We start from the raw sequence: 18,204 nt of genomic DNA, 5'->3' as shown, positions 1-18,204 counted from the left end.
TCATCACTTGTCTTGCCTTGGGGTGAAACAGCCACAGATTCCAGTTAACCTTAAACTGAAACACACACTTGTGTCTTGGATCTACAGTAGAGCGTCAAACGAGGCCTCCTCTTCTACCTACGCATTTCTGCTTTCCTGCCACCTCTTTGTTCTCTTACCCAGAGATAAGAAATACAGTGTTTACTCCCCCCTGACTCAGTGTTTGATGAATACCTGACAGCACTTTTTCAGGGCAGACACAACCCGCTGTAAATTATGCCACCTTATGGGCAACTGGATCTTCCCTCATGGTCAAAAAGAGTGTGGGGTCTGCTGTGGCTTTTCATCCAATCAGTGTGGCTCAGCAGACCCAGTTTCTGTATCATACACTGATTATTATTCATCCTGTCAGCTGCATTCCTCTGTGTTAAAAAAAAAAAGTAGAACAGAAGGAATTGACACCCAATTGAATCAGAAAGAACATTTTACTTTGAACAAAGTGTTTTTTAACTTCAGATACACGTAAACTACATGTGGTATAGTATCTTCTGCTTTGGTTATGATCCATTTCATTATGTCTAAATATAGTAACAACAAACCTGCCTTGTCTTGCTGGCACTCCTACAAAGTAATAAAATGTTGTTTGTCAATACAAGACCATGGAGATTGTTTTTTAGGAATGCAGTGGCCCAATCAAACTGAATGGTCAGATAAAAAACGTTTTTGTAACTTCCATCCTGGTTAATCCCAAAATAATTAAATTTGACCTCAGCTCCTAAAGAAAGCCCAGCAGGGCCACCTTCCTAACTCTGTGCTAACAATCACACTGTGACCAAGACACTTAAATTCATGTGCCCATAACACAACAGACATTTATGGTGCTCAGAGGATTAATTGTAGTAACTTTTGTGATCTACCTGAAATTCACATAGAGCCACCATCAGGTCAACATTTCAATTTATGCTGTACTTATGATGTTAATTTCTTGTATGAGTATTTGGGTACTTTTAAATTGTTATCTTTATGGTCTGTTTTATATTGTTATGCTTGTTGTTTTTATACCTGACTGGAGATGCAACTGCAATTTCGTTGTTACAAACAATAAAGCTGCGTTGTTTCTTTTTTTTCTCCTGCTGTATTGTGTGTACAGTTTCTTGTATGATAAACCCTATTATTGGAATATCATTGGTCCGTCGAAGCCCCGCCTCAACCTTTCCACCAATCAGGAACTCCAACCTGTGAGGCGTAAAAATAACACGGAAATACCTCAAAGAAAACACGACACGTCGCCTTTGTGCAATAACACGCCTGTGCAGCCAAAATGGACTAAATGAATTTAAATTTATGTTCCAGCGGATTTCAGACCGCAGTATTGTTCCGTTTGTTCGTTTAGTCACCAAACATCGTGTTTTTCGTTCCCAGCAGCCTGAATGGAGAACGACAGCGGTGTGGTTTTGGCCACAGAGAGATATGGCAGTGCAGAGTCCTGGAAGTATTTTGCAAAGGATGGAGTGATAGAGAGGAGGAGAGATGGCAGTGAAGGTGAATCAAGAGGAAACACTCTTATTGGAGTATTTAAAGTAAGGATTAACTACATTCCCACGGAAACACATCGACTCATTCATACACTCCCATTATCCTGATTATTATTTTAACATTTAATTTCAGAGTGTGTTCCTGCCTCAAGGCTACCCAGAGAGTGTCAGTGATGACTACCTGCAGTACCAGTTTTGGGATACTGTGCAGGTAGGGTAGAAGAAACCAAAACCATGGAGATCATTACCGTCCCCATCAGACTGAAACTCCCCTTTCACACTCTCCTCTCCCTCAGGCTTTCTCCAGCTCTCTGTCAGGGACTCTGGCCACTCAGGCCTCTCTCAAAGGAGTCGGTGTTGGAAACCAAGAGGCAACTGTGGCTGCAGCCACAGTCACCTGGTTATTAAGAGGTGATCCCCTTTAAAAAATACATAGTAAAATTACATAACCCTTACATCGTTAGTGCAACTGGTGAAACTGGTGAGGTTTTCCCCTGCAGATGGAACTGGCATGTTGGGAAGAATCCTCTTCGCCTGGAGGAAAGGGTACGCTCTCATTTCTGCCTTGATTCAGTTAAATAAAAGTTTGGTGAGCTTCTCATTTTTCCTGTTTCACTGATGCAGATTCCTCTTTATGATCAAATTCTCTGTCACAGGAGTAAACTGGACTCTGAGGCCAAAAAATGGAGGTTTGTGCTATGTACAGGCACTAAAGTTTAAAGTCTTGATGAGTCTAAACATGATCTGAATTAAATGTTTGATGTCACAAGTCCTTTTTAAAAAATGTCTCACCAGGCTTTTTGCTGATGTTCTCAATGACATTGCCATGTTCATGGAGATATTGGCTCCATACTTTCCTGCTTTCTTCACCTTGATTGTGTGTACTGCAGGGATATTCAAGGTAAAAACAACTTAATTTAAAAGTTATTTGCAACACTAAATAAGTAATAAGTAACCAAGTAGGTGAACTTAGCATTCCTAAAGGTGGAATTAGACGATTGTGAAAATTAAAATTTTTTTCTGTTGATTGACTTAACACTTAATCAGCTTGAAGTCTGAGGGTGAATATAAGCTGATTTGAACACCAACTGAACTTGGCACTATTGTGTGTTTGCCATCTCCAGTCCATTGTTGGAGTGGCAGGCGGAGCGACCAGAGCTGCTCTGACTGTTCATCAGGCTCGCAGAGACAACATGGCTGACATCTCTGCCAAAGATGGCAGTCAGGTACTTTTTGGGATTTTTTTTTTTCTTACTCGTGACTCATATTTTGGTCTGTTTCTCGTGGAGCAGTCCATGGTGAACAGTGATATCTTGGAAACAACCGTACAGTTGTGTTTCAAAGGTTCAAATCCTGTTCCCATTCATTGTCTCTTCTTCTTCTATATTCACTGTAGATTTTTATTTTCACCTGTGCTTTTTCTACTGTGACACGTCATAATGCTGTTAAAAAGGGTTAGGGTTAGGGACTGTGATGACAGCCCATTTAGAACTGCAGGTTTATATGTTTTAATAAATATTAACTATTTAAACAAATGTACAAAATCATCAAAATATGTCTTTTATTGTCCACAGGAGACTTTAGTAAATTTGGCTGGACTGCTGATCAGTTTGATACTCATTCCCCTCATCACTAATAATCCAATGTAAGTGTTTTTATATCTAACGTATAAGTTATCAAAATGATCTTGCACAAGGAGGCTGTCTAACACATTCAGACTGTCATCACCTCACTCACATACCTGTGCAGTGTTGATTTATGTAATTCTGTGATTATCCACAATTGTAGAGGTCCAGTACTCATACTGTATGCTGTTGTACTTCAGTCTATACCAACGTGCACAAATGACACTTGAACTTGAAATCACAAAGGACTAAAACTTTTTATTATTTATCTGTTGTGTCTTGAATTCCATTCTCTCTGTCTCCCCCTCAGACTGACTCTCAGCCTCTTCGTCCTCTTCACCATCCTCCACCTCTTTGCCAATTACAAGGCTGTGCGCTCTGTTGTCATGGAAACCTTCAATGAGGCGCGGCTTTCAATCGTGTGGCAGCAATACCTGAGAGACAAACGAATCCTGAGTCCACTGGAGGCCAATCAGAGAGAGCCAGTTTTCTTTGGTAACTAAAATAATAAAAAAAATGGAATGTGTGAGACATTATGTTGTAATATGTTGATTATGTGCATCAAATATGATGAAATCTTCTGTTTTTTCCAGACTTTAGGAAAACTGTGCCAATCAAACTTGGAGTGAGGCTACAGGAGGTTGTGCAAAGGTTCATATTACCGATTTTGCTTGTATGATGAAGAATTGCACACAAAAGTTCAACAACTTAATATAACTCATTTATTTTATTTTGTAGCCCAGAGGAACTTCAGCTGGCTTTGAAGAAAAACAACATGCCTTACCTCTTAGGAGTGAGAGATGGTATGTCAGCCTAAGAAGACTTCTTCCTCCACAGAGTAACACAGTATTTAAGAGCCATATTAAATACTTTGAATGTTTTTAACTCAGCTGTCTTCCACCCAGGGTGCATATGTGTTTGTTTGGGACCAGAAGCATCAGTACACGATGAAATCAGAGCGATGTGTCAGGCTGTGTGGATCAGCAACATGTTGAGCCCTCCAACTTCCACAGACCCAGCAACACAAAAACAGCAAAGTGAGCCTTGACCTCTGTTCATTTTCATTAGCAGAGATGCTTAAAAATTACACTCTTTTAAACATGTGTTCTTTTCAAACAGGTAACTGGGAAATGGTGCATGAGAGTCACAAGCTGATGGACACAACTTTCAGTGGATTTCTCAAAGGTGAGTCCACACAAAACGGTTTTAACCTATAAATAAATGGCTTAACTTGTGTATTTATATATTTCTTTTACAAAGAGAATCATGATTTTGCAAATATACTTTCCAGGTGTTGAAGCTGCAGGATGGGACTTAAAACGAACTCTGCTGGACTGGGATGAGTGGAGGGTCGAGTGGAAGTGTAAAAGCAACTGAGCTGTGAGACACCTGCCGCCAATTCACCTTGTTTAACCTTTATTAAACAATGAAAAATTTTAAATACCCTTTGATTTATTCTGTGGGATAATAAAAATAGAGGGAAAAAAATCTGTATTTTGTACATGAATATTTTAATTTTGTAATTAATGTCTTATTGAAAATACAAAACTGGAGAATCAGCGAGCAAATGTCATTATTTTAATTATTTTAGTGACTCGTTCTTCTTCATTGTGAAAGAAACATAAAACAAATCAAAACAAAACGTAAAATTCATTCGGTCCAGGACGGGGGCGGTATTGAATCTTCCTAACCAATTAACACACCACGAAGAAGAAGGAAAACTAAAGGTTGCGTCAAGTTAGCTGCATTATGTAGGGCAATAGCGGAAGTGAAGTGTCTAGGCTTAGTATCAGTCGAAATTGATATTTCAGAGTAGTTTGAGAGTAGTTTCTTTTCAAGTGTTTAATACCAAAAATACACATATACTTCTACCCTGCCGTATTATACGCATATATGATGTCATATATATTAATCCTAAGCTTTCAAACATATCATGAAGCTATTATTGTGAAAATTTTCACCGGATGTACACATTGCATTTTTTCTCACTTGGCTGTTCGTTCAAACAACTGTTTTGCCCAAACATCACTTTGTTTGGGCGTAATTTTGCCGAGATTGTGTACAAAATGGGCAGGTATAAATGTGCCTACAACTGTGAAAACTCCAGCGATTCAGATGTGAAGTTTTTTAAGTAAGTATTTAATATTAGTAATAAATTTTCTCCCCAAACCAAGAAATAGCTAGCTAGCAGATTTGTGAAGTAGCTGTTTAGCTAGCATTTAATGAGTAGTGTGTTACAACAGGTTTCCACTTTACAACCCCCGAAAACTCAAGAAATGGCTTGTCAACATGAAGTGGAAGGACTGGACTCCATCCCGCTTCTCTGTGCTGTGCATCAATCATTTTGAGGAGCGGTGCATCGACAGAACAGGCAAATGTGTGAAACTCAGAGAAGATGCAGTTCCCACCATATTTTCATCCCCCGATGAGGCACAGAAAAGGAAGGTTTGTATGAAGTTATTCAAAATAAGAATCAGCTGCTCCTTTGTGTGGGAAAAGTAGTTTCAACACAAGATTGGTCCCAGGTCAGATGTTTAACTCTTTAATAGGCCAGTGTCTTCCTTAAAGATTCTCTTCATCTGAACGTGATAATTCAATAAAATAAAGGTCTCATATGCTACTACTGTCTCCCTGGTGTAGGCTTCCATCAGACCAAGAAGTAAAAGACACAAGGTGAGAGCACATTATACTGTTAAATTCTGTGATGCAGTAGTCGTTTGCAGTTATTCTCAAAGTAAGGTTGGTTCATTTTCTCTGAATTTGTAAAGCATTGTTGGCACAAATGGAACTTATTTAAATGGAGTTTAAAAATCAATGACAGTAACATAAGCGCTGTCTGTATTCAAGGTGTTCTTCACTTCAGCACCAAACGGTCAGTATAACAGTTTATAAGCACAGTTCCAGTTTCAATTTGTTGTTTCCTTGTGTTCTGAATCCAGCCACATAGTAAAGCCTTGCACACGAGTCCAGCTCAGTCTCCGACAGCCTCTCCTGCCACACCGAAGCGAAACATGCAGAACAAAGAGACCAGCCAGACAGGGGAGGAGCCTGGGGGGTATGTTTGTATCGTTTCATGTTTGCAAGGTGGAAGCTTGCAAACATGAGACTAAATCCACAGACCTACAAAACAGTTAACTGATACAAATCCAAATGTTTGAACTTCAATAAAGCCTCAAGAATATACAGACTTTCAACACAAAGTTTGCAAATACAAACTCGAATGTACACATTTACAAAAGTGGAATATCCTGTTATCTCTCAAATATTACAAACTCAGAATTTATTAATATTGCAGCCAACAATTATTTGTTTTACAAATTCTTTACTCTGTAAAATGTCAAAAAAACAGCTGGCTCTGTCTGACCAACAGTCCAACTTCCTCTTTTCTGTTTTTATGGTCAGAGACAAAGACTCAAAAAAGCCTGACAAATGGAGGATTATAGTTGATGAAGGGCTGATGAAGATTGAGTCATTTCCCCACTTCTTCCATGGAGATTACTGTGTACCACAGGCAAGTGGTATTACTGTATATATAACATATACAAAAATTACATCTGTGTTAAGACAACTGAGTGATCTTATTAGTGTAAATGTGTATGTTTTGCTATATTATGGCAATTATGATCCAACCTCGGGAAAGTAAAAATGCCTTTTGTTGTCTGATGTTTACATGTATTGTCCATTTGCCATCCACAGGATATTCAGTGGGCTCCAGATGATAATTTCAGTGTAAGTAGTTGATATGATTTTAAACTTTTAAATTAGTATTTCGTCTTTTTTACTCTGACCTCCATATTGTGATGTATTTTAATCAGTCTTGTGTAATTTTCACAGACAGAGTGTAAAGATCCTGACAGTGTGATAGAGGTAAGCCTATTGCCTGTATTGAAGTATTGCAGCTTAGCTATATTAAATACAAACAGCAGCAACTGGGATTATTAGCAGATTGCATCATATGATGATATAATGTTCTGACTGCAGGTGAAAGAGCCGTGGCAGTGGGTTGGTATGGATGTCCGAGGACCCCTGCCCCAAACAAAGAACGGACACAAATACATTTTGACTGTGACAGATTACTACTCCAAGTGGGTGGAAGCTGTGCCGATGCAGTCGTGCCTCCCTCCACATGTAGCGAAACACATCGTGGATATCATTGCCCACTTTGGATACCCGCTCAGAATCCTCTCCAGATTGCCTCATGACATAGTCCACAAAGTGAGTGTATGGCTGACTGAACCGCTCAGATTGTTATAGAGAAGTTCCTCCCTCCTCTCTCACTTTAATCATTGAAGTGCTATATTGTCAGTTCACTGTATTTTTGATCACCAAACTTAGTATATGGTCCGAAAACCCCAGAAATAGGTGTCAGCTTTTAGGATGACTGAAGAAACAAAAACTGAGAAAACCAGTAGAGTTACAGGAGAGCTGGTGAGACTTCGATAAAGTATTGTGATAATATTGTGTCCTAATCTACCAGTGTCTCACATAGATGTGCTGTGTGAATGTGTCTCCATCTTAGATCAACAGAGAACTAAAAGATCAGCTGAAGGTCACCATCGCTCTTGTCGTCTATCACCAGCAGACCGGCACAGTAGATTTGATCACACAGCAGCTGATTGACAGGTTTGTGTTTACAGTGTATAGAAAACTGAGTGCACCCCTGTGCTGTATTACTAAAATACAGTATCGGAATGAGTCATACTACCAATAACAGAAGACACAGTGACTGTAACTTTTCTAATTGCTGTCTCCCAACAGGATGGTAAGTGGTCTAATAGAGGAGCATGCAGCTGACTGGGACGTTTACCTGCCTGCCAAGGTTTTCAGTCTGTGTTTCAAAGAGCATTCAAAAACCAAGGAAAGGCCTTTTTCCATGCTCTGCTGTAGAGGACTGGAGCCTGTCCAGTCCCCCAGAGGACTGAATGTAAGTGTGGGTTTTGAATATTTTGTTTTCATGAGTCTTTGTCTCATAGAATCTGTAAAATGACTCTTGCATTCTTGCTTCTCTGTTCCACAGTATGCTTATTCCAAGATCAGAGAGAGTGCTTTCGTGGTTAGATAGACATTTTTTGGGTGAGTTGAATATATTTCAAGTTTTGTTTGCAAGTACACACCCTACTTTAACACCCTACATTTTTCTGGGTTTGTAGAATCTGTTGAATAGCTTGGCATTGTCAAAGGTGTTTCCTGGAAATAGAAAGTCAGTAAATTTGAAAACAAGTTCAGAGAAGTTTGAGAATATCAGGAAATTTTACAAACAGGTCATGTAACTGTAACATACAACTTGTCTCACTCAGTATGATCCTTTTGCAGGTCTGAAAGTGGAAACCAACCTGGACCGAACAGGCAGAAAGAACATTTTGTTGGTCATCGAAGTATTCTGACTTAGTTGAGGACTGCCACGCAAAAGTGCTAATGCACTTTTTTAATGGCCATAATAAGGAAACATGGGAACCCTGGCAGTTTGACCAGGATGAGGACTTTCCTGACTGGACACATACTGGGGATGAAACTGGACTTTTTTTTCAACCTGTAGAGTCAAAAATATGTTGTGGCTTTGACTGTTTTTTTGGTCCATCAACTCAGTAGAAGGCAATTTTCAATTCAGTTTTGTATCATGTTTTTGGATGAAAATAGTAAATCATTTTTTAAAAATCTGTACTACAGTGAACTGTCTTAAAATGCACAAAATGCAGTAGAATAACAGATACACAAGCTTTTTGCTTCCATAAAGTGACTTGTTTTCACCTCAAATTCAGAAAGTGCTGGTATGTCAGACATTACACATCATCATATGCAGTATGTAGTGCATCAGTAGTGCATCAAGAATTACATCTGTTATGGCAGAGCTGCACCTGCACCTGGTGTCAAGTTATGAGCTACGGCCTCTGTGTTTACAGATTGCAATGTTGAAGTGAAACTACTACATTAATTTGGCATCTTTCCTCCAAAATGTGTCAAATAAACAGCACAGTTTCAAGAGAATGTTTATTTTTGCGAGACCGCACTCTTTTAATAATTTTTAAAAACATGTTTCATATGATTTTGTTTTCTTCTGTGGCTGGCGAGCAAACCAAAGCCACAAAATCAGAAACATCATGAGACAAAAACAAACCGTGATCCCAAACATCTTGTGACTCCTTGCCTGATTTGTTCGTGTCTCTCAGCTGCTGCGGGTTCAGCTGTCCCACTCACTGTGACAGCTGCTGTCAGGCTTAGAGGGGGACATGAAGACCCAGCTAGTGAAAAGAAACACACCTGTTTGTTTCACCAGGGAGGTGGACATGATGAAGCTCTGTTCAGTGTGCTTTACAGGGCTTTGATCCTACAAGTGTACTACTGTTGAATTGAAAGGGAGGAATGAAGCTCCATTAAAAAAAAAATCACAGTATGTTATTGACTACTGACAGCATCATAAGGCTACAGCTCCACTGGCTGGCTGAATGAAGCCCAGCACTGCCCCCTGCTGACTGATCGTGAAGCCGCAGCTGTCTCCGTTTGATCCCGCTGTGATCTCACTGTTGTCGCTGTGCAGTGGAGGCGTTTTTTTTTTTCCTGTGTGCAGCCAACCGCAAGAAATGGTGAGTGAGGAAAACAGATACAGCTCATAATGTAACGGCATTTTGACTGGCCAAACACTACTTTAATTAGTCATCGAATCCTTCTCTGAGTGTTGATATGTATGCTGTCAGTAACCGAACAGAGCTTGTCGCAAACAGCGACCAGTCAAAAGCTGATGCCTTTGTTTAGCTAACCCTTGCTAACGTGTGTTAGCTTCCCTGGGTTGGTTTACGTCAACACACCGGCTTACGCTAGATGGACATGGCATTACAATGCTCGAGTCTATAGCAGTGTCAGCGAAAAGGGGTCCAGATAAAGGGCCAAGAAATTAACATTGTTTTGGATAAGTGTCAGCTCAACCAACAAACTTTGGCTTTTAACAAATAGCTAGCTAGCCGCATGGAAGCTAACTAGCTAAAGTTGTCATTAGCTGCTGTAGCTCGGCTAACGTTATCACTTCTGAAATAATTTATATTAAAACGCTTAGGTAGTGTTAACAGTTAAAGGCAGCGATTTTAGCGTCTGACTTGTGTTTAGTATTTGGTAGGTTGCGGGGCCCACAGTTTCCATCCTTTATTAATTGAGGAAGCTACTATATCTTAAAGGTTAGCCGAAAGGCTACCTTTTGGCTAATTTCCACAGCTAAGCTATCTCGCCATGAAGCTAGCCAGTGGCAGCTAGTGCTGCTCCGTGGGTCTTTAAACGCCAAGGTGTAGAAATCGGTGTAACGTTAAGCAAAGAGAGCTGGGTTTCGCATTAACCAACTCAGTAAACTGCTGTCAGCACCGGCCTCAGTACTGCTGCCACACAGCTCCAGCTTGTATAATCAGGCTAGTTCATGTTGTTGAAGTTGACGAGCTCACAGTTACATACTAATTTGTTTTAACCTTTGCCAGTAATCAATTTAACTAGAGACTTTGTCTGCGGCAATAATGGATCCTTGTACCTTTAGAGTTTCAGTTACGGGTCGAATTGTTGGTCTGCGGTATTTTGAGATACTCGACTGCATCCAACAAATTTTGTAAGAACTCTGTATAATTGGCTTTTCTTGGGAACCAACTTTGGTTTAGTGACTCAGTGGTGACTGTACTGAGCCACTTTCGTTTTGATCAAATCCACGCAGAGTAAGTTGCACCCTACCACTATGCTTTTGCCTCAGTTGATCAGTATTTACAAATGATAAAGCTTCTGCTGATGGAAGAGGCTGTTTTTGTTTTCACCACAGAGATCAGTAGCGGTTGTCTTTACACTACACTGAGCTTTATTCGTTTTCAGGGCACATACATTTGAAAGAATGGGAGGTCATCCCAGAGGCAGCACATCTTGGTTGTCATTCCAGCCTTGGAAGAAACTGATTAAAGCTCCATGACATTAATAAGCTGAAGATTACAGCATCATATTTGAGAAAGTTTTTTCTAATGTGAGTCTTCTTGGGAATTATTAGTGTCTCATTTCCACTCTTTCCTCTGTTACTTGATCTCACTTCAGGATGTGTTCCTAATGATCCGACGTCACAAGACGACCATCTTCACAGATGCCAAAGAGTCTACCACAGTCTATGAACTGAAGCGCATTGTGGAAGGCATTTTAAAGAGGCCACCTGAAGATCAGAGGCTTTATAAGGTGAAATAAATTTCCAGAAACATTCTCTCTGTTGAGGAATATTTCTGAAAGCAGGGTTATTTCAGCCAATAAACTGCCCTTCAGTGTGTGAACCCCGGGGTTGTTTCAGTGCGCATACACACATTATCAGTTATTATAAATTACGATAACAGTTTAGAGACCAACTTTGATCCATCAGTCAAATAAAACTGAACTGTAATTACCTGTTACTCAGTAGTCTACACTGTTCCCTCGGGTTGAGGTGCACGATTTGTGAAATGACCATCCACTGGACCACGTGTATGTAGAAGCTTCTTGGTTTGATGTTATTGTTGATCATACCCACCTGTTGGTCTGACATATTCATGTATTAGAAGTCACATTTTTGCTTAAAGCTTTGCTTATGGTACTATTGGATTTGAATATGATGTTTTTCATCAGTGTGATGAATTAGGTGAATGAACTATGTTGAATGTTATTTTTTTTGGTTAATTAGATTAATTACGTGACGGACAAACATGTCTGTCTTATTAATTTATCCATAACAAGTTTCTGAATTGATTTTCTTGGAAGTTTCCCATTTCACCTTGATCTCCTAAATCTATTCAGAAGCCTTAAACATCATCTCTGAAAGGTACTCTGTGTGTCTGTGCACTGTAAAATGTTAAGATGTAGTGAATGAACCACTGGCTTCACACTACTTAGTTCATTTTCTTCACCAGGATGATGTACTGCTTAATGACAGTCAGACTCTTGGCAACTGTGGCTTCACAAATCAAACAGCCCGACCTCAGGCCCCAGCCACGGTGGGATTAGCTTTTCGTCTGGGTGGTAAGTAGTTTGCTCTTTGATCAGTCCCTATGTTTGACCGTCTTCAGTTAGTGTTGTAGTCCCTGCACCAATCATTGTCTTTGTTTCATGCCACAGTTTGTTCCACACTCTGTGAGCTCTGGTTTTTCTGCTGTGATCTGATTTTACTCTCTGCCTCATGTCTCTTCTCTCTCTTGTCACTGTTGTCACTTCCTCTCTCTGTCGTTATCCCAGATGATTCATTTGAGCAGCTGAGGATCGAGCCCTTCTCCACTCCCCCAGAGCTCCCTGACGTCATGAAGCCCCAGGACTCGGGCAGCACAGCCAATGAGCAAGCTGTACAGTGAGGGAGGGAGCGGGTAAAGGAGAGGGACACACAGGGGGTCTGAGGGAGGACGTACGGGGGGGAGGGAAGGGCTGAATTTGGGGAAGTGATGCCTCGATGGGTGAGATTTTCTTACCCATCTTCAGCTGGGCATAAACAATTACAAACATGGATTCCCCTTGTTGTAAATGTGAGGGCGGGTGCTTCAAAGTGGTTCATTTGTCCTGAAATCGGAGAACGCATGCTAAATTGATACTTTCACACAAGACCCTTCAGAGATACCTGACGGACTTGTCATGACACTGTCAGTCATCCATGGGATTGGTAAAGGCTGAACATAAAGAATTGTACCTCGTATTTAATGAATTCTAGTCTTTATTTGGGGTAAGGCTACTGCTGCCTTACTTGTGTTTTTTATTTTGCTCGCTTAAACAAGGGAGTTGATAAGGTGCAACATTTTTAGGCTTTTATGTTTGTGTGTTTCTTTATTAAACTGTTACTAGGATTTAACATGTTTTTGGTCCTTGGCTTGGATATGTGTTGCGACAATAGCTAGGAATTTGTGAATTCCTACGTTACTATATGTATTTCAAGAACTTTTGAACAATATGAATCTGAAATAAAATAGATTCACTTGTTGGCAGAAGACCTGGCATTAAAGTCAAGATTTCTTGGTACTTTATCAATCCATAGTTGTAGTTTTCATGCTGTACCTGTTCACAGGAGTTACTGAGACTGAATCTCACTGAATATCTACAACACATATAATGCTGGCATGTGCCTGGTGTTGAAAATGAAATGACCTACAGGCATAGCAACAAAAATAGTGATTACTGATTAATTTATATTACTAACAGAGGTGGGAACTAACCAACTTTCCTCTCCAGTATTTGATTGTAGCCCATGAAATCATGGAAATGTTGACTTCAATCATTGGGCCTAATTGTTTATAGTAAACACAAACCATTTTAATTTAAACAGATAGTTTGTTATGTGATGAGTTATGGAACTGTGTGAGTAGTGGGCTGCACACTTCACCCTCCATTATCACCAGAATCACTGCCCATTTAGTTTTAGTTCATGCTGCAGGTTGTGTTGTGTTTTACACCATTTATACCTTAATACACATTGTTTTTTCTGAAAGAACGGGAGAAATACAAATGAGCTAATCTGCACAACAACACGTCAAATTAAAGTGTATAAAAAAGTGTCTCATGATCTAGAAAGCTACAATTAAAAACCGAAGTCCGCCATTAGTTACCACAGGAAGGGACATTCTGACCGGGGGGGTGGGGGGTGTTGAATGAAAGAGCAAAACAAAAAGCATTTGCAAATTGAGGCTGTTAAACATGATCAAAGTTGCACTTGTAACTGATTTAACATTAAAACGACTGTTTTTCACCCTTGTGCACTGTGCTGTTTTGTATGATTGTGTAGTCAGTGGTAAACATATTGACACATTGATTGATTAAAAAGTCGATCAACTTTTTAATCAATCAATGAAATGTTGTTGCTCTAAACTCAATATTTATAAAGTGAAAAATGGCTACTTAACAATTAGTTAACAGTTTAATTATGTTTTGACAATACAACCTTACAAATGTTGACGTGTTAAGTGCCCACGGTTCCTAAACGCATCACTCTTCCACGAACTTTCAGACGGTACTTGAACGCAGCATACGTTAGCTCGTCAGCTAGCTTAGCATTTTGTTAGCATCGACAGTCGTTCACGGCTTGTGATTGTGCAGCAGGAAATGACTTGTTGAACTGATGACTCCTGCCGTAACGTAGACTCGTAGGATCTGGATTATCCTTCACTACCAGCACAAATGGACGTCGCCGAGTGTGTTTTATCGGCGGGCAGAGCCGTGTTGGACATGGTGGAGCGAGAGTGGCAGCCTCTGTCTGCGGGCGAGCTGGAGCAGCGGCTGGACCAGTCGGTGGAGGAGATCCTGGAGGCTGACCTGTTAGCAAAACTTAAATCTCAGCCTCCTCCTACTTTGTACGTACAGTTACTGCAGAGTCAACCTAATGTGGCGCCCCAGGTTTTACACATAGCAACGACAACATGCAGCCACCCAGAGGAAGAGACAGCAGAGTCCCAGGACCCGTTGGAGACAGTGGACAGTGCAGCCGTGAAGGTGACTTCAAATAATCTTGTCCTCCAACATACCTGAGACTCTTACAGTTTGAAATAAGTTTTTTCAATTAATCGATTAGTTCTTGTTTTCATTTATGAAGGTAACAATTTCATGTTTTGTTTGGTCCAACCAACCGTTAACAAAACAAACAACAGTCAGATCACAATAATCTAAAACAGAGAAAAACGACAAATCTCATTTAAGAGGCTGGAACCAGAGAAGTTTTGGAAATATAGCTTGAAATGTGACTCAATCAATTATCCAGAAAGTTGGTGAATAATTTCTGTTAAACTAAGACTAATTGATTAATCAATTAATTCTTTCAGCTTTAAAAAGAAAAGCACTGAAACTTTTGGGTCCTGTCCAGCCCCTTTTGATGCAGTGTCAATCATGAATTTCACCTGATGCTGGCTGTTGTGTTTTTTTTTGTCTCATCAGTACATCACAGACCTGCTTCAAAGCTCCAAATCTCGGACTCGAATGGCTGGTCGGGCTCGCTTATCTCTGTCCCACACCGTCCTGCTGTCCCTCACCCTGCTCTCTGAGCGTGTCAGCTACCGCTCTGTGTCCCGTCGCTTCCACCTGGAGAAAGGAAACATCCACAGGATCTTCTTTTCTTTCTGTGAGCGCATCAACATGCTGGAGGAGAGGCTAATCAGGTGGCCAGTCGGTGGGTTGGTTACACTGTTTTTGTGGGAGATTTATTGGATGATCGATCCAATGTTGAAAATGATAATGATGGAGGTATTTTCTCCTATTCTCCAGGCGGAGAGGCACTAGAAGCCCTTTTCCCTTTTTCCAGTACAGAGAGAGGGCAGGAGGATGAGGAGCAAAGTATTCCTCAGGTCCTGGGAGTGTTGGGACACACTCGGATCCCTATCCGCCTGCCTATAGGGAAACATGATGTGGAGAGCACAGTGCCTGAGGTGAAGAGGATGAAGAGGGAGGCCCATCCTGACTCTTGGTTAAACCTTGAGCTTTTGTGCAACCGTAGAGGCCGGTTTCTACACTGCAGAATCAGCAAAGGATCAGACATGGACAGAGGCAGCGCTCTCAGAGACAAACTTAAACAACATCCTGAACTGATGCCTCGTGGCTCTTGCCTTGTAGCCAGAGCTGGCTACCCACTCACTGCTCACATTTTAACCCCATATATAGCAAGTCATGGACCAAGAGAACAGCTCTTTAACAAGACGCTGGAGGAGCATCTTCTCATCCTGGATCAGGCTGTTGCCAACCTGAGAGTGAGATTTCAAAGGCTTAGGTATCTGGATATTGGGAACTATGATCGAGCCAGAGCTGTTGTTCTGACCGCCTGTGTGTTGCACAATGTGTTTTTGGACATGGGACAAGTGGTTCAAGGAGAAGTTGAGACAGAGGAAGCGATAACACAAGAGGGAGAGGGCGAGGTGGATGACGAGGGTGTACGCAGACGTGACGCCATCTCAGATTTGTTGTTTAAAAACTGTGGAAGCACATGATGTAATGATGTCTGTTGGAGAACTTGTGCTCACAGGCCTTTAAGATAAAGTTTTATTTTAACAAAAATCTCTTAACTGTTTGGGTCTGTGTGCACACACATACAAATGCCCCTATTACTACTATCAGGTAACAGGGATGGGTTTGCTTTTGAATTAACACTGTGTGAATTTAAAGCAGACTGGTAAGAAACACATAAACATCGACTCAGTGTTCCTGATTTAAAAGTGAGATTCTTTCCAGGCTCTCGGAAACTGTGAAAGGGAACAATTCACAAACATGTAAACTAAACATTCACAAAGGTAATATTTATTGCAGGGTTGTTTAGTGGAACACATCACATTGTGAAGTTGTTCATACTGTCTGATAAAGTGTATTTTAATTAATACATTAACACAGTACCAACATGCCTATGAATACAGTTATTAATACAATTTAAGAATAATAATTATCAGTATAAATAAGCTGTAATGTTTTCACTGAAAAATATGAATGATCGTGATCATATCATTGCTCTTTACTGTGTCCTTATGGTGCCTCTATTAAAAAATAGTATTTTGGTATAAAAATGAGTGAGGATTACATCCACTGGAAAACCAACAGAAGAGAACAGCTTTGAGGAGGCATGTAATCTGATGCAGTATAAATGAGAACTGCCCAGGGCATTATATGTGAGTATATGTCTCCTTTTCAGAAGTGTTTTCATTTATTCAGAAATATGTTCAGTTCAGCTCTACAGAATTCAGACTGGCCAAACTGTTCTATAAACTGTAAAAGTTCAAATGTGCCAACATGACCAGTCTACAAACATAAACTATAAACACTTTTCTCTCTGCAGTATCACAAAAGTTTTTGGTAAGACGTTCAGATCCACTTCACGTCTCTTCAGGCCTCCTTTGACATCTGTGTGCTGTTCTTCTGAGCTAGGCTGGAGATGGCCTGGGCCAGATTGTTGATGGCCTCTATCTTCCTCTCCTCCAGGGCTTTCTGCTGAGCCCACATGTTCATCTTCCTCTCCTGCAGCTCCATGTAAAGCTGTAGGACGTCCTGTGGAGGCCGGGCAGAGCAGGGAGTGGCCGCTGCAGGAGGTGTGGGGAGGATAGGGGTAAACCTCTTGCTGGCTATGGCCTTGCCCACTTTCGTCCCACTGAGCTTGGCCCTGCGCTGGGCTTCGATCTCCTCCCTGCTCTTGCCCAGGACCTCGTGCATGGCCTTGAAGAATTCCCAGTGGACACTGGCCGTCCCCAGCCTCTTGGCTCGCTCTGCGTTCTTCCTGTACGTGGCCAGCATGTTTCTCCACTTGAGATCACACTCATATGCCTTCACGGTGACATCTGTGACCTCTGACTCCCTCAGTTTGGCGTTCACCTTCTCTGCCACCATTTCCCAAAGTTTCTTTTTCTTGCAAACTGGCTGGTCAAAAGCCTGATCCATTTCCAGTCGGATGTTGATAAGGTGCCATGTAGCCTGCAGTGTCCAAATAAATTCTAGACAAAAAAAAAAAGGTGGATCATGGCATTGTTTAATATATTCATGACCTTGCACTAAATATGTGGCTTTTTTAAAAGTTTGATAATTTTATCTTACACAGTCTGTCTTAATGGAGCACCTATTTGAAACTATATGTTACCAGATGGTTTCTAATTCCGGTTCATGTAAATGACAGTGTATAAATCGCGGTTTGTGACTGTGGTTACTCATCAGGCCCTCCTCGCATGATGCGATGACCTGTTTAACTTCAAGCTGCGCGTACTAACCTGCTTTGGTTTTATCGGCGTCCACGGTGGACACGACCGTTTCCTTTCCTTCCACTTCAGGACTCTGTATCACAATTGTTTCGATTACCTCCATGCCGAAAAACCACAACCATTACACCTAAAGATGATTATTTATCTATCGTGGAATTTAACAACCTTTCAGAGGCACCGATGCGTTTCTCGCATCGGGTAAAACGATGACTATAACAACGTCACTTAGCAGCTTGGGAAGTGTAGTCCATGTTAACCGATACAAATGGGCTTTTGAGTGTAGGAGAGTTCCAACGAAACTACAATCCCTAAACGCTGCGAGCTGTTTTACGCAAGCCACCATTTTTCACTGTCACGGGGGATGTAGTTTTTGAAGAGAGGAAATACACCGCGACAACC

General features: G+C 40.9%; 5 protein-coding genes across 5 annotated transcripts; 4 read left to right on the top strand and 1 right to left on the bottom strand.

The window, feature by feature from the left end:
• Nucleotides 1-1,250: 1,250 nt before the first annotated feature.
• Nucleotides 1,251-4,702, top strand: rusf1 (RUS family member 1). Its single transcript, XM_041062937.1, has 14 exons — nucleotides 1,251-1,559; nucleotides 1,648-1,725; nucleotides 1,811-1,925; nucleotides 2,015-2,060; nucleotides 2,171-2,203; nucleotides 2,310-2,415; nucleotides 2,639-2,740; nucleotides 3,089-3,159; nucleotides 3,450-3,634; nucleotides 3,733-3,790; nucleotides 3,878-3,942; nucleotides 4,045-4,176; nucleotides 4,259-4,324; nucleotides 4,431-4,702. Exons 1-14 carry the CDS (start codon nucleotides 1,410-1,412, stop codon nucleotides 4,514-4,516), a joined length of 1,293 nt encoding a protein of 430 aa, XP_040918871.1. The 5' UTR covers nucleotides 1,251-1,409; the 3' UTR covers nucleotides 4,517-4,702.
• Nucleotides 4,703-5,140: 438 nt separating this feature from the next.
• Nucleotides 5,141-8,798, top strand: zgc:153292 (uncharacterized protein LOC100003014 homolog). Its single transcript, XM_041061703.1, has 12 exons — nucleotides 5,141-5,270; nucleotides 5,383-5,584; nucleotides 5,780-5,812; nucleotides 6,079-6,194; nucleotides 6,542-6,650; nucleotides 6,836-6,868; nucleotides 6,974-7,006; nucleotides 7,121-7,354; nucleotides 7,659-7,762; nucleotides 7,898-8,063; nucleotides 8,157-8,212; nucleotides 8,453-8,798. The coding sequence occupies exons 1-11, from the start codon at nucleotides 5,206-5,208 to the stop codon at nucleotides 8,199-8,201; spliced, it is 1,140 nt and encodes a 379-aa protein (XP_040917637.1). The 5' UTR covers nucleotides 5,141-5,205; the 3' UTR covers nucleotides 8,202-8,212; nucleotides 8,453-8,798.
• An 834-nt stretch (nucleotides 8,799-9,632) lies between these two features.
• elob (elongin B) lies at nucleotides 9,633-13,080 on the top strand. The gene is made up of 4 exons (XM_041063510.1): nucleotides 9,633-9,720; nucleotides 11,189-11,323; nucleotides 12,025-12,133; nucleotides 12,347-13,080. Exons 1-4 carry the CDS (start codon nucleotides 9,718-9,720, stop codon nucleotides 12,457-12,459), a joined length of 360 nt encoding a protein of 119 aa, XP_040919444.1. The 5' UTR covers nucleotides 9,633-9,717; the 3' UTR covers nucleotides 12,460-13,080.
• A 1,049-nt stretch (nucleotides 13,081-14,129) lies between these two features.
• Nucleotides 14,130-16,379, top strand: LOC121199108. Its single transcript, XM_041063591.1, has 3 exons — nucleotides 14,130-14,578; nucleotides 15,017-15,248; nucleotides 15,344-16,379. Exons 1-3 carry the CDS (start codon nucleotides 14,267-14,269, stop codon nucleotides 16,057-16,059), a joined length of 1,260 nt encoding a protein of 419 aa, XP_040919525.1. The 5' UTR covers nucleotides 14,130-14,266; the 3' UTR covers nucleotides 16,060-16,379.
• On the bottom strand, nucleotides 16,351-18,004 carry si:dkey-66i24.7. Its single transcript, XM_041063592.1, has 2 exons — nucleotides 17,815-18,004; nucleotides 16,351-17,544 (listed from the first exon to the last, which is right to left on the bottom strand). The coding sequence occupies exons 1-2, from the start codon at nucleotides 17,906-17,908 to the stop codon at nucleotides 16,943-16,945; spliced, it is 696 nt and encodes a 231-aa protein (XP_040919526.1). The 5' UTR covers nucleotides 17,909-18,004; the 3' UTR covers nucleotides 16,351-16,942.
• Nucleotides 18,005-18,204: the final 200 nt, after the last annotated feature.

The sequence above is a fragment of the Toxotes jaculatrix genome, chromosome 18 (genome assembly GCF_017976425.1).
Source record: "Toxotes jaculatrix isolate fToxJac2 chromosome 18, fToxJac2.pri, whole genome shotgun sequence".
Lineage (NCBI taxonomy): Eukaryota > Metazoa > Chordata > Actinopteri > Toxotidae > Toxotes > Toxotes jaculatrix.
The sequence above is the reverse complement of the archived record's forward strand: the minus strand, read 5'-3'. Positions and strand labels throughout refer to the sequence as shown.